Source organism: Cyprinodon tularosa, unplaced genomic scaffold (assembly GCF_016077235.1).
Source record: "Cyprinodon tularosa strain WSP-4 unplaced genomic scaffold, ASM1607723v1 ctg68, whole genome shotgun sequence".
Taxonomy (NCBI): domain Eukaryota; kingdom Metazoa; phylum Chordata; class Actinopteri; order Cyprinodontiformes; family Cyprinodontidae; genus Cyprinodon; species Cyprinodon tularosa.
The window spans coordinates 753,934-769,829 of NW_024039429.1; the positions used below are offsets into that span (position 1 = coordinate 753,934).

The 15,896-nt window shown below is 38.3% G+C and overlaps 2 protein-coding genes across 4 annotated transcripts in view; one reads left to right on the forward strand and one right to left on the reverse strand.

Annotated features, from left to right (window-relative positions):
- The first annotated feature begins 1,939 nt into the window (after positions 1-1,939).
- rdh14b (retinol dehydrogenase 14b) lies at positions 1,940-5,921 on the forward strand. Its single transcript, XM_038267663.1, has 2 exons — positions 1,940-2,380; positions 5,157-5,921. Exons 1-2 carry the CDS (start codon positions 2,027-2,029, stop codon positions 5,772-5,774), a joined length of 972 nt encoding a protein of 323 aa, XP_038123591.1. The 5' UTR covers positions 1,940-2,026; the 3' UTR covers positions 5,775-5,921.
- Positions 5,922-13,430: 7,509 nt separating this feature from the next.
- The window catches only part of si:dkey-174m14.3 (uncharacterized protein LOC563117 homolog), a 47,649-nt gene continuing 45,183 nt past the window's right edge, over positions 13,431-15,896 (reverse strand). For all 3 annotated transcript variants that reach the window (XM_038267656.1, XM_038267655.1, XM_038267657.1), the window contains one exon: positions 13,431-15,683. In XM_038267656.1, the coding sequence (XP_038123584.1) occupies positions 14,283-15,683 (1,401 nt within the window). In that variant the 3' untranslated portion in view covers positions 13,431-14,282. The remainder of the gene's footprint in view (positions 15,684-15,896) is intronic.

A 15,896-nucleotide genomic window follows, 5' to 3' on the forward strand; every position in this document is an offset into this window, starting at 1 on the left:
CTCGAGACTTTATGCCAAGCATTGCTGGTGTTCTGTCAGTCACATCAGCAAAGGCCTGGCTTTTTTTCTACCTTAAATAAATTCTGAGTCACAATATAAACCACAGCCAGTGTTTTCTATGATTTTCAGTGCTGCAGTTGAAAAACACTCTGGTAAAAGCTGAAGTATCAACTTGACCTCTTTACTCAAGTGAAAGTGAATAAGTATGTGCTCCAAAAACTAATTAAAGTATAAAAGTATAAAGTAACCTTTAAAAAAAACGCCAGATGCCACTATATGAATTGAAAGCTCAATTTTCAACTATTTTGAGAAATTCTTTGAGATAGAGGCAAGGATGAGGGAGCTCTTGTTGGTCTCCGTCTCCTGATACGCTCTCGCCTGTGTCCGACCTTTCAGACATTTAATCTTTTTCTGAATCCCAAATTGTAGCATGGCATAGATAATTCACGCTTGCAGTTTGAAGAACACCTGCTTGCTTCTGATGATTTCCTTTAGCTAACCAATGAGTGTTTGCGTTATATGACTCATCCAATTACACTAGTTTTCACAAGATGTGGATGGCGCCAATGATCTGCATTGGATGGCGCACATGACGTGAAATAAATATTTATAAACATTAAACCAAAGCCAAGAGTAACATTTGTTTTAAAAAATGTATAGTAGAAAGTACAGATACTTGTGTGAAAATGTAAATAGAAGAAGTCAGAAATAGGAAAAAAAAATAGTAATGGAGTAAAATATAGATGCCTGAAAAGTGTAGTTAAGTACAGCAACGAAGTATTTGTACTTCTGATAATTTTAAACATGAAAACAATATCTAACCAAAATTAAATTCCCGCACAATCTTTCTTTTTTTTCTTTCTTTTTTTTTTATTACTAAAGTAACTTAAAGGGATAGTTCGGTATTTTTGACATGAATCTGTATGGCACCCCCATTCAGACAGCGAGCTCAACAACAGCCATGTCTCCCTCCGCCTAGCTGGGCGGAGGGAGACATGGCTGTTGTCAGGTTCTCGCTGTCAGAATGACGGCGCGCACTGATACGAACAGAGAGAAAATAGGACCAAGTGATAACGACGTGCGACTTTTTCCACTACAATGTTTTTGGGATGCAAAAATATCGCTCTTTTGAACACATAATGTTTTGGGAAGAGAAAAGTTTTATTTCGCTGTTCCTAAAAACCTGCCGGACTACTTTCGGCTTGACCAAAACTGGACGATAACTCTGCTCACAGGACGCTGCCAGGGGTAAGTCAGTGTGATTGCATGCAGCTGGTGATGGGGATGCCATACAGATTCATGTCAAAAATACCGAACTATCCCTTTAATTTAAATTGATATTGACTAATATAGTTTTAGCCATAGAGTATTCTTCTCTCAACATCCCGGAAGCTCTGTCCGTTTCTGCATCCTACAAGTAACAGTATAATCAGGGCTGATTTTCTTTTTTAAAGTTAAAATAAATGTGTTTTTGCTGGACGGTATGCTGCTGATAAAAGTTAATGTGGGAATAATTCTCTGTAGGTTCATTTATTTTATTAAAAGATGAACTTATTTTATCATTTGTTTTTCTATACTTCTAAATGGTGCCTCCATGAAAACAACAACAACAACAACACTGTCCCCACCGCTCCAGCATTTGTAACACAAGGGCAAAGAAAGTCTACTTTCTAGAACAATCCCCGCCTTCGCTGTTTGTTATCACTTTTATCTGGTTCCTGCGCCGGCTGACTGATACGGAGCGAGTCAACTTCCGTTTGTAACCCGGAAGATTTAAGTAAAATGGATCAGATTTTAATGTTAATCTATATGCTACTTAGTTATCGGCTCATATTAATATATTTTGAGAAATATACGGTATTATATGTTAAAATTACAGTAATTACTTTGATATATAAATATACAATTTGGCACAGTTAGTATGCTTCGTGTCACATTCATTTCCGGGTTAATTTTATAACCTGTATACATAACACACCGTGGCGCTCAGTGGTCACATACTTGTCCACCTGCAGCCGGTCCATATATGTCAACTGCAGTGTTAATAGCCGCTGTTGTTGGCGGCGGGGTTCTGCTCCTCATGCGCCGTCTCTTCCCCCGCCGGAAAGTGGTAAAGCTGCTTCAGTATCCAACTGACACTATGCGTGGAAAGACTGTGATTGTGACCGGGGCTAACTGTGGGATAGGGATGGCGTTGGCTGGGGAACTGCTGAAGCTCCGCGCCCGGGTCATCATGGCCTGCCGGGACCTGAGGAGCGCCGAGGAGGCGGCTCAGGACCTGAAGAAACGCGCGGGGCCAGAGCAAGGGGAGGTGGTCATTAAGAATCTAGATCTTGCTTCCCTTCGATCTGTCCGGACATTTTGTGAAGAAATTAACAAGGTGACAAGATAGATAGAAAGATGTTGGTTTGTTTAACAGCTGGGTTCCAGCACAGTCCACCTATTGTTGCGATTTTTTCCGTTGTTTACGGGGGGGGCTGTCCATGGTGCTGAACCAAAGGTTCAGCTAATTTATTAGCAAAAATACTTATTTTTACTTTTATTCTTTAGATTAAACAACAAATGAGCTCATTCTTGATTAAAGTGTATATAGAAAATTGTTGGAAATGTTGATTATTAAGTAAAGATACTTAAAACAATCTGAACTTTTATAATCGATAAATTCCCTCACAAATCAACATTGACAGATCAGAGTGATACATCAACGATGCTCTAATTTCCTCCTGAGAAATCATTTGAGGTTATTATTACATGGGTAAAAACATCGACTGTTTTTACGCCAGTTTAAAGTACATATTTTGCATGTTGTTATCCTGCCTTGGTAAGTAAAACATTATATAATTAAATATAATTTTAAAATGTTTTAACCCAATTGGTATCTTTAGATTTTTCTGCAGCAGCTCTTTTTGTAATTTCTCCCTTAAGAAAAAAGAAAGTCCTTGTTGTAATCAGTGATAGAGATTTTATTGGATTCCATTGCTGTCATGTCAGGCTGCAGCTGCTATTTTAGGGGAGTGTTCTTGCCATGTGATGATTCTGATGTATTTCACATTAGATAGTATTTTTCAGTAGTTTAGAACTGAGTTTTGTGCCATATTCATGCAACTAAACTCATTCTTTAAAACATTAAAGCATAGGTGTTACAATAAAAAAAAAAAAAATATATATATATTAGTGCTGTCAATCGATAAATTTTTTTTAATCGCGATTAATCGCATCAATGCCTGAGTTAACTCGCGATTAATCGCATTTTAATCGCACATTTTTTTCCTGATTGAAAATCATTTAAATACTCTCGATGACATACAAAAAAATACATATAGGCTAGGTTTGTGCCAATGTTCTTTTTTTAAAATGAAAACAGGTCACAGATACTGATTTATGCCAAAAATAACAAATATGTAGCCAAAAAAAAGGCCCTGAAAACATGCTGATGTAAAAGACAGTCTTTACAGTTAATACAGTCTTTTGAACAAAGACAAGCATTTTACCCTACCGCTATAAAATGTAGTAGAGTTAACATTAGATGTTAATTAACCAAGGTAATAATGAACAATTTTCAATCAATACATCAAAATCAATAGACCGACATCACTAGACGGAGGTAGTTTATGCTCTAGAAAGTTACTTTTCAGCCTCTTAACAAAAATGAGAACACACACACAAGCACCCACCAACACACACACACACACACACACACACACGATACCGACCTGTTGCGTACACAGATGGCAAGAGTGCCGTAGCAGATCCCATTTCACCTCAGTAATCTGTTTTCTCAGCGTATTTCAGGTTGCTACTAGTTACCAGACACTCAACTTGTTTGTTGGTGCTGGGGCTTAAAGAAAAGGCACTAGCGTCACCCAGTGTATGAGCGTCTTTTTTCCTTGAGGAGCTCCGCTCTAGAAGCCTATGAGAAATGCATACACTGGGGGAAAATAGCCCCGCCTTCCCGCAGGCTGCAGCGGGATGTACTTGGAAAATTGTACCATAAAACCACATAGCGTTAATCTCACGTTAAAAAAATTATCGCCGTTAAAATGGCCTCGCGTTAACGCGATAATAACGCGATAATTTTGACAGCACTAATATATATATATATATATATATATATATATATATATATATATCCTGTGGGTTTTTTTCTTCAAACTAGTCAGAAAAATGCAGAGAACCTCTTTGTGAAATAGCGGTTCAAACTCTTAAAGTACTGTTTAATTGACACCTGTATTGTACCACTGTTAAAATTAACCTAAAATGTATTTATGAATCTTGGAGTTTGGTATCAATGTATGTGGTACATTTCCTGTACAGTTCTGTGGGGAAAATAATGGTATCGTCATAGATTTTCTAGATTTTATTAAATACATTTCAATATCAGGTAAAGGTAACCTGAAAAATAACTTAAGGAAGTTTTCAATTACAGATTTAATTACTTATAGGGGAATAAATGTCCCTGAACCAATACAAGATTATTTTGAAAAAGTAACTGCCCCATGCCCCAACTAGTAACTAGTTTTGACACTCTTATCACAAAGTAGATGTAGTGAAGGTGGGCTTACTAACTACTGCATCTGAAATTGATTTAAGTCCAAAGTATGATTAGACCAATCATAAGCTTTTTTTTAAGCCATTCAGAGCTTGGGTTGCTTTTGCACAAAACCCCAATTTTACAAACAAGTACTTAGTCTGGAATTGTGTGTTAGTTTTAAACCAGATCTAAATTTTATATTTTATAATACTGACCCAATGGATTAGGGGGTCAAAAAGAGATTTTGGCAAACCTCTGACAGTCCTTCCTCTCTTTTAGGTCAGCAGTGGTTTAACTTGCAATCTTAAAATGCTGCAGTGTTTGCTACAAAAAAAAAAATCTTCTTACTTCTTTGACCTTACTTAATAAATAGCATCATATTTTCTCTATACTAAGCTTATTTGATATATTAAATACATTTTTTTTTCTTTTCATACAGTGAATTATGATTAAACTGCTAAATGGATGACAGTTACCTCTTATAACCAATAGATTTAATGTCATCCCTAACAGGAGAAGTGTTGTATTTTAGATGTTTTAAGTGTAAGCAGATACAATTATAAAATGTATAAAATTCTGAAATCTGAAATGTTTTGAAAATATCTTGCTATTTTTATTTTGTCAGGAGGAACCGAAGATTGATGTGCTGGTTAACAATGCCGGGGTCTTTCAGTGTCCTTACTCAAAGACAGAAGATGGTTTTGAGATGCAGCTAGGAGTGAATCATTTGGGCCATTTCCTCCTCACCCACCTGCTGCTTGATCTCCTGAAGGCTTCATCTCCTAGCCGCATCGTTGTTGTTTCCTCCAAACTCTACAAGTATGGCAAAATCAACTTTGATGACTTGAACAGCGAAAGCAACTACAACAAAGCCGCCTGCTACAGTCAGAGCAAGTTGGCCAACCTGCTGTTCACACTGGAGTTGGCTCATCAGCTGGAGGGCACGGAGGTGACGGTCAATGCCCTCACCCCGGGCATGGTGAGAACCAGATTGGGCCGGCACGTCCAAATCCCTCTGCTGGCTAAGCCGCTGTTCCACCTCGGCTCATGGTTCTTCTTAAAGAGCCCGCTGGAGGGAGCCCAGACACCTCTCTATCTAGCCTGCAGCCCAGAAGTGAAAGGCGTGTCTGGGAAGTGCTTCGCAAACTGCGAGGAGGAGGAGCTGATGGCCAAAGCTACAGACCGAGAGGCAGCCAAGAAACTGTGGGACATAAGCAGGAGGATGGTTGGACTCACAGAGTGACCATGAGGCCAGTTCTATGGACGGGATTGATGAGGAATTAAGTGTTCTTGGATTCTTTGTTAATCTATTTCTGCTTGCAACCATCATTGTACAAAAGATGGGTTGAAAAAAAAATCCACTTTCCTCCCTGGGGATGAAAAATTGAATGATATGACACGTTGTTCCCCTGAAATGTGATAATTAGGAGTCTGTGGGCTACATTGCAGAACTGATTAGAGCTTATAAGGATTTCAATAACAGCATGTGCCTGTTTTCAAGTGGGGTTTAAATAGAGAAGAATTGCCATTATTTTTTCACCCAGGTGGTTAAAGCTCCATCATTTCAATTATTTGTTCTCATGTTTACCATTTAACAAACACTTGGTAACATAGTTAATTTAAACAATACTAATGTGATAAGTGTACACATTATAAATTCTGGTTTTACACATGCTGTGGAAAATCCAAATTTGGTGCCTTGCCAAACCCTTGGATCATCGGCGTCGCCAGACCCCATTTACTGGGGCACGTGCCCCAGTATAAATGAGCTGTGCCCCAGTATAAATCTCATGAATATTTGCAACAGTATTACATTTTTTTAATGCATCAATTTAGATATTTCCAACGGAAGGAGACGTATATTTCTACTCAAATGCGCAGCAAGTGTGTTGGTAACTCCAAATTGAGGATGTATTAGCGCCCCCACGTCAGCGCATGTCACTGCATGAACTGCAGGTAAACTAACACGCCGCTCTCAACTGAGTTGGATGGGACACTGTGCAGCCACGACGCATTTTTAGTTCTGGTAATGTTTCTTACCTGTCAATTTTATTATTTTCCCAGTGAAACCACATGATTTATAGGCTACTAACTGAAAATTACTGTATTGGTTTGTAGATGGATAGCAGGAAATTCCTCACACGAAGCAGAGACAGGGAAGCAGTAAAACAAGATGAGAGAGAGGGAGGTAAGGTCCCGTAATGAATTAGTGATTTAATGTAACCAGTTACATTAGGAACGTTATAAGTAATATGATAGATATTTACATAATTATAAATTTGCGTTTTTTTTTATGTTTGCTGTAGAGAATGAGAATGCAGGGGCTGGAGTAGGAAAGGGAGGAGGAGGCGAGACTGACTGGCAAGAGACAGGTGAAAGACAGGAGAGACAGGACCATGAAGGTGATGAGGATGCAACAACCAGCTTCCACAAACAAGAAGGGGACATTAGGGACTTAGGGGGAAAGCATGATGGTCCTAAACAAGTGAAGTTGTCCCACTATCCCCTGGGGCAAATTTGGAGTAAAAAAACGTTCATTTAATTCAAAATGGTTTGAGCTTTTCCTGGTTAAAAAAGAAAGCCTTGTTATCAAGGATATGCAGTGTGTTTTCAACTTGCTTGATAACATCATATTCCCAACACTAAAGCAGGTCATCCAGATCTCCCTCACAATCCCAGTCTACAGATGGAGTTGTGAAAGGTCATTCAGTGTGTTGAGAAGGCTCCACACTTGGCCGAGGTGCACAATGGGACAAGATAGGCTCCATCATCTTGCTATTTTATCAGTTGAAAAGGAAGAACTTTCTAAGCTGAGTCACAAGTGATTGACCACTTTGCAAAAATGAAAAATAGGAGGTACACTTTAATGCTCAAAAAATAAAAGGAAAACTTAGTTCGGGTTTAGTTAAACTTTCCCCTGAACTAAAACTCGGAAACCTAGGAATTAATGATTACTTCAGAATGTGTATAAGGAAACTTTTTATTTTTAAAGTTGTTGATGTCTTATTTTTTATAGCTGCAATGTTGAAAATGTTCATGTTTGTTAAAACAAATATGCTCTTATACTCATTAATATCTCAACTGGTAATTTTGGTAGGAATGTATCAGGGTTGGGCAGTGTGCTTGTCTGTATTTATGTATGGAAGGAGGGGCATATGCACTAGGGGGCCAGTGCCCCAGTAAAGCTTTGTGCCTAGCAACGCCCCTGCCTTGGATCCTTTTTTTCACCATAAACTAAAATACTGATGGAAAGTATGCAACTGAAAAAGTAATGCATAACCTGAGTTTAAAGATACTATACATGTATTTAAAAATATATATATATTCTGAATAAAATCAAAGTATGATGGGAATGTGTATTCAATCTCCTCTACTTGGATATGAATAAATGAAAGAAAAAACTGTTCTTAAAAATAAGCTAAGAGGTGTATGGTTTATTGTCAGTATTGATACCTCCTATAAAAGCCAAGGTGGTTCGTGAACATTAATTAATAACTAGCTTCCTGAAGACCAGGAAAGACAGCGGACAGATCAGACATGAGTCAGGGAAGAAGTTGAAAATACTACCTCAAGCTTGAGCCACCTCAATGTGCCACTTTTAAATCCATTAATCGAAGCTGGAAAGAGTATACCACATGTGGGAATCTGCCAAGGACTGATCATCCACCTAAACTGACAGAGCACCATTCAGTGAAACAGCCAGAAGGCTCTAATAATTCTGAAGGAGCTGTGAAAATCCGAAGCTTATAGGCAAATTTGCCAACAGGACAACTGCATTTAGCAGATCAGGACGATATGGCAGAGCAGAGAGAAGAAAGTCCGATTGGAATTTTGCCACATTCTATGTCCACTTAAATTATCTACTCAATTTTCAGATTTTGTTTGTAATAAAAATGCATTATGCGATTTGGTGGTCTAATTAAACAGTTGAAATTAAATAGATTAAACCATGTTATAGTTTGACAGAATAAACATTTAAGATATATAAACTTTTTAATGTAAGGATTTTTAGAATCATTATACAGCATATGCCCCATTTATTTATTTAATACATTTATAAATAAACCATTTAATTATGAAATGCGCAATTGAATAATCAGTGTCCCATTATATAATTAAAATACCCCCTAGGAATGATAACAATAATAAATATATTCCCCTTTCAAAATGAATCCAAAAATTCACATTTTACTTTATATTCAAGCACGGAATGCATTGCATTTTTAGGGGGTGACAGGCTAAAATGTTCACACTCCTGCTTTGCTCCAATATATATATATATTTCCATTATGGATTGCATTTACTTTTTTAATACTTTATTGAAGACTATATGTTTTAATCTTACATAATATCAAAGCTCAAACACAAGAATCAAAGGAACTAGACCCAATGCATTCATAATAATAGCTGAACTGATATAACCAACATTTACAATAAATGTTCTCGTTACCGCTGGTGCTCTTCAAGTGTTTATTTAAACCATGCACTAAATTTGCATGTTAAAATTTTTTGCAGTTTTGCAGTCCAGAGGCCTGTTTCAGAAAGGAGGTTAAGTGAAAACTCTGAGTGTGTTAACCCTGAAATGAGGGAAACTCTGGATTTTCTGTTTCAGAAAGGGAGGTAAGTTAAACCTTAGAAAGCAGAGTTAGTCAAGCCCGTTTCTGAAAGAGAGGTAACTTATACTCCGAGTCAGTTACCATGGCAATTTACTCTGTGAACCTAACCTGGTCGGGAGCAGGTTTTCTTCAGAAAATCCGGAGTTTATTTTGGTCTCCTCCCCTTTTTTAAAGAGGAAGTGGTGTTTAAACACCTCATTGATTCTTTGGGGACATACAGTATTCATTGCAAACATTTCAGTCACGTAGAGCGCATCAAAGGGAATGAAATGGCATGTCCTTTTATAAAGCCAGGTAGCTACTCTACTCCCATGATGTGCTCAAGGCTTACCTGCTTGAAGTATGTTTTTATATTTCATTTTCAGCTGCTGCCATGTTCTTTTGATGGCTGCAGGATTGCACCTATCCATGAAAACTAAATTAGGTTTAATAAAATACTGTTCTTCCAGTTTCACCTCTGATATTATAACAGTTGGGTAAGTTACTCTAAAATAGTTCTTAATTACTAACTACAAATTTTATCTTCAACAAGTCTAATTAGATTAATGTAATAATTACTGTCTCTAGAAAGTATTGGTCTACTTACTAATTTGTTTTACTTACTTATTAATTACTTTCTAAATCCCAAATCAACCTCAACCACTTGAACAATACAAGGAGAGACAAGAAACTGCACTTCTAATGCTTTCAAATAAACAATATTCAATTGCATGAATTAATCTTAAATTGACCAAAGTGTGTAACTAGAGGGAGAAAGTTCAAATCAAAATATACCTTTTAAAAATGTGATATTAAATCCACTATTTTTTATAGTCTTTAATTTAATTACAGTATTTATATGACTTAAGTAACTTAATTCATTACACCCAACACTGTATAAAAGTAATTAAAATGTAAACTTACGCATTGACTCTAGCAGCTATTTTCACCCAAGCTAACTCTCTCTCCTTCGCCGCTGCAGCCATGTTGCTTTTTTTTTAAATACATGTTCAGATTCTGCATATGCTTGCATAAGCACATCCAGTTCTGCTGGTGAGAAATATGCACACCTTTTTTTGTCTGAAGCTGTTGCCATGGTGACTCGTAATATCTGTGCTCCATTGATAATGGCTTTTTATAGTTGTGGTGCACGCGCTTAACCCAGAGTCAGTCAATTTAGAGTTGATTGAACTAACTAATTTCAGCTGTTCTGAAACCCAAAACTCAGAGTTTCCAATCTCAGGATAAGTCAACTCAGAGTTCAAGTTTTAACTAAGAGTTGGTTGAACTTCCTTATTGAAACAGGCCCCTGCTGTCAGAACAGACTTCATGTGTGTAGAGTGTTTGTGATGCTGGGGTTTGTTTCCTGAAGCAGGTTTAACAAATCAGATTCAAATCTGCAACTCTAAAATGATCTAGACAAAGTCAGGAACTCTGACACAACAGCTGCTATCAATTAGATCAATCAATTTTAATTAGGTCCACTCAGAGTTAAGCACGTGCTCAACAATATGAAAAGCCATTATCAGTGGAGCACCGATTTGACAAGTCACCATGACAACAGGAAACAGGAAGTGGATATTTCAACCCACTTGAATTAGAGATTTTAATGCAGAATAAAAAATAAATAGATAAATAAATAAGGAGAATGGGTTTAAAAGACAGCTACAACTACTAAAGGAGTGAAAATCGGTGAAGAAGATTGTTGCTCCAGATAATGCGTAGGTTTATATGAAGTGGATTATGGCAGGCTGTTTTTACACTTATTTTGTTTGAAATGGTCATTTAGACAAAGACATTTTTTTTTTAGATATCAGGAAGGTATTTATGATATCTGAAATACATTTCTTCCTAGTTAGAATAATACCAACAATATTAGGAATAAGGAGATCTGAATTTACATTTATAGAGATCCAGAGTGTTTCTTTTATTTGTGTGTCATTTTGTTTGAAATGGTCATTTAGACAAAGAATTTTTTTTCCAGATATCAGGAATACATATTCAGTAAAACTAGTACATGTCAAATTGGCTTACCACAGTTGTTACCGTGAAAATATTATGGGATTATTTCTTGAATGTAGATCAATGTATTTATTTGGGTGAAATCTTCTGGCTGCAGGTGAGGATGAAGAATAAAAACGTTGTTCTAATACCGGTATATAGAACCTGTGGTTCCTCCCATGCGTCCCTCCTCATGTTGATTCAGTCTTCTTTTACACAGTAAAGTGGCTGCTTGCAGACAAATGGTCGTTATAAGCAGCTTTCAGTCCCATAGAATGGCTACAGATTGTGCCAGTAGGCTCATTAGGTTGTTATTATCAAGTGAATCCTAACCCTAAAGTAATTCATGTCCCGCCAATTAATGAATCTGTTTACGTGTAACCTGAAAATAATTTCAGTATTTCTTCATGTACTGTAAATATAACCAAATAAAAATAAAATGATCTGCATATTGCTCATATTAGAGAAACCAAAAACAAGCAGAGACAGAGGACACTGAGTTTATTAAATAAAACCTGCTCCAAGTTAGCTCTGGGGAGAATGTTACTGCAGTGACTGAACTATAGGTTGAGGAAACTATTTGTGAATTGAAAAAGCCAGATTTCCCCTGTTTTAAGGTTTAGACAACACGAAATGGACCCCTGATGACTGTGCTTCCGCGGCATTCTGGCGCCCCCTCGTGGACAGATTTCAACCTTAGTCGTAAATAACTTTTTACCTCTGCAGTGCCACCTGGGAGGAAATTCATCAGCAAACAAACAATGAAACCGCTGATCACAGAAGCGATTTAATTTCCAAGGCTGTTAACTTAATGGGTTCTTCTTACCCAAACGAAATAAGCACATCCTGGTCTGTCACACTATTCCTTTTGATACTATTTACCTCTTAAAATAAATAAAATTCACATTACTAAAGGTAACTGTCAGGACAATTCTTTTGGCTGGAACTAACCACATTCAATATTGATATCAAAGTATATTTATTACTTTTTTTTTACGGCAATACCTTACCTTACAGAACAACGGTTGCTGCTTGGCAATAAAGAAAAATAGCATCAAGCTTTTAAAATTTAAATCACATATGCATGTAAAAACATTTTAAGCATAGGAAAGGCTTAATATAGCTAACAAAAAAAACATGGATTTATACTTTTTTGTTAGTACGGTAAGAAAAATTGACAAATGACAAAAATGTTTACAGCTTTTAATGCTGTATTTTGAAATGTGATTTTCTGTTTCAAATAGCTTCTGTTTAGTAACACTTGCAATGCTAGTTTTGCTGCTAACGCTGTAAAACTGATGGTCCTTTTTAATTTTTTTCCTGTGTTTGCTCATTAAACGCACATTTTACTTGGGTTTTTTGTGATCAAAATGAAGTGTATAAACATAAAGCAGGACAGAAGTAATGTATAGTTGTTCTTAAAAAGTCTGGTGTCTTCTTGTATGTCTCTTTTTTTACTCTAATTTGTATGTGATGCTTGTGGCAGCATTGTTCTCTTAGGACCCTTTCCCTCTGCAGACACAGAAAAGCTGGTCAGATGGTAAGATGGATGGAGTTAATTCAGGACAATGCAGGAGATTTTTGTTGTTGCGAAGAATATTTTTTGTTTGCATTTCAATTTCCAGGAGGAACACTAAACACACATCTATAATGAAGTAAGTTTACAGAACCACAAAAGGCAACGTTTCCATCTCTGTGGGAGCAAAGCTGATGGATGTATAATCCAAACCACTTGCAGCCATAATGGGAAGAAAAATGTGCCTTTTAAAAGCACTGACTAATCTTCAAGTCTAATCATCACAATTGCAGTGAATTCTTAAATTGTATTTCATACAAGAAATTGAAGCCCTTTTCTTCTGCATTGCAATTCTGCACAACGTTTTGTTGGACTATTACAAAATTCTCACACAAATACATTGCTATAGGTGGTTTCTATAAATTAAAATATAAAGGGGTATCAAAACATTTGCAAGACACTGTGCTCTTGATATAAATATAAACTATCACGCTTTTTGTTCCATCTCTGGGACTTCTCTGACAAATAATTCTTCTCCTATTGTCAGGTTTGCTGATCATGGCAAAAATCATTCCATGCAACTATTTTTAAATTACTACAATGATAAGCTGAGCCTTATGGTGACTCAGCATAGATTCCCCGCGATGCTGCAGGAAGCTGAGTCTGAACGATAAAAGGTCTCTCTATAAGTTCGGGTGGCTTCATGTTGGATCAGCAGACAAACATTTTTCTTTTAAAAGAAAATGTAAAAAAAAAATAGTATTTTTAATTCATCCACACCTGGAGCTTTACTTTTAATCTGTGCTTTATTAAGGGAAGAAAACAACAAAATATATCACCATGCATCATTGCCAAAGAAAGATATTTAGGTGGGTGTGGGAATCCAAATTTGAGGTAGAAAGGGGGCAGGAGAACCTCTCAAGGAGACAACATAATTGCAAAAAATGTTATAAATAAATACTGACAGCTAAGACAGATGTTTACATCTCAAAACGTTCCATCAATAACAAGAAATCACATTGATCAATACTGCTGAAATCAATTAACAAAAGAGAAATGTCTGTTTGTCATTTAAGGGATTAATTCATTATTGATTTCTTCATTAATCACTCCAAGGCCAAGATTGTTTCAGGTGATTAAAAATAATGACTGAAACTAATCTATGTGCAGCTCGTAGAGACTCATCTCTGCTTTACATACACCTTTCTAACATGGCACTGGCAGTTTCCAACATATATACAGCTTTCAAGAATACCAACAAGAACTGCACTTTTTGAATAAATTTGTTGCCAACAACTACTTATAAAATATATCACTCAAGTTTTTTAGTTTTATTTTTTTTTTATACATTTGTAACGTAAATAAACACACATTCCTATAAATTTTAAAAGTGTCATGAACTCCTCTCTGGCTGTTTTCGCCTTAACTTCCCCTAAATATTTGCAGTCTTCTCCCATAAAGCCACGGCTCCTAAACAATCTTCGGTAGATTCATCTTCAGAATCTTCGGTAGATCCATCTTTTGCTCCTGGCAGTTTTTTCAAACCATTTTCAGTGAAATGGTGGCAGCCACATCACTTGGTGAACCAGGGCTTTGTGTCTTTTGGCATGGCAAAGTTGAAACTTTATTTGAAAGTCCTTCAGTTCAGAAGAGTCCCATAAAGCTGGGCCTTTGTAAGACTGTCCTTTCTGGAAAGTCCCAAAGTGCCAAACTTTTGGTTGTAGGGTGGAGGAGGCGGTGGAGTCGGTGGTGGCTGCTGGCTTACCTGTGCAGGCATGTTGTGCATCTCTGTCTGATAGTGCTGCAGCTCTGCGGCCATCTCCAAGGACCTCTGGTTGAGAGACTCAGTGGAGCTATTGGGACTGGGGTCAACATACTCTGTGCTCTGACCTCCAGCTGCAACATTGCCCTCTCTTTCTTTGGAGCTGCCTGAGTGGTAGAGACTGTGCTCTGACCCCTGGCTGTCCTCACTTCGGTACAGGTGGGCTTGGCTGTGGGCTTGCCGCAGGCCAGGGCTGCATTCGGCACTAGCTGCGACCCACACAGGGTCCATGGCATCTGCACCATGATGGTAGTAGTCTGCCCCCTCCTGGAAGCTGCTGTAGAGCGGCCCGAGGCGAATTTTGGCGGGGCGGACAGAAAAGTGCTGCTCTGAGAAGCTATAAGGTGAGGCTCTGCCTGGGCTGCGGTACGAGTGGGCACTAAGGTCCTCAACACTAAGCTGTCTCCATCGACCAATCAGCTCCTCCTCCTCAGGGGCCAAAGTACTGCCTCGTCGACTGTCTCCATAAGCAACACTTGGGGAGGAAGAGGGAGGCAGCGGTTCGTAGGGCTCACTGAAACAGGAGGACATGGTACGACTGTAGACAGGAGAGCTGCCATTCTGATGGTGACTCAACTCGGTCTGTTGAAAAGGATGAGCATTCCCAAAACTCCTAGGACTGTCCCTTTCCCAGGACGAGTCACTCTTTCTCTCATAGTCCCCTGCATCTCGCCATTCCATGTAGAGAGAGTGGTGGTGCGGTGAGGAAGCTGCACTGCTTGGTGGGTCATTCCCTTTGTCCTCAGAACCACCTCCACTGAAGCTGGAGTAGGAGCTAGAGCCTCCAGCCAGCGCGGCAGGGAACTTGGAAAAATGCTCCTGAGAGAAACTAGCTCTCAGTCCTACAGAACCCTCCTCTGGAGTGCTGTCGGTGGAGTTCTGTGGTCCATACAGGAATGTCCTGTGACCGTGAACATCCATGCTCGGCCTCCTCTCACGCTGGCGGTCATCAGGGCAGTACAGAGCTGTGTCGCTGCTGTAAAGGTCGGATTTGTAGGCTGCTCTAAGCCCCAGGCGCTCTCCTGGCCCAAGTCTCTCCAGAATAAAAGTATGGTTCTGGGTTTGGGGACTGGGAGAGCGAGACGCCTGGCTGCTGCTGCAGGCCTCATCTTGCTTTTCAAGCACGTTGGCAATGAGGGAAGTAGAGTCAGGGTAGTCATGGCAGAGAGGAGAATCTTCCAGATGCATGGTCAGACGCTCCTGAAAATCTGCAGGAAGCTGGAAATATTGAAAGAAATAGAGAAATTCAGAGGAACATCTGGGGAAAAGGTGTTTAGCACTGGTGTTTAGTACATATTGAGATGTTTCTGAGTCAGCTAACCAGAAAACTTGCCCCTTTGTATGGATGTTATTGGTCCCTATACACCCAATAGAATTGCTAAAAGCGAAACATCTACCACCCTCTTCAATTTAAATGCAGATAAGTCTATG

Coding starts and splice junctions, on each gene's coding strand:
- rdh14b (XM_038267663.1), top strand. CDS start 2,027: ATGTCAACTGCAGTGTTAATAGCCGCTGTTGTTGGCGGCGGGGTTCTG. Junction 2,381..5,156: donor TTTGTGAAGAAATTAACAAG/GTGACAAGATAG, acceptor TTATTTTGTCAG/GAGGAACCGAAGATTGATGT.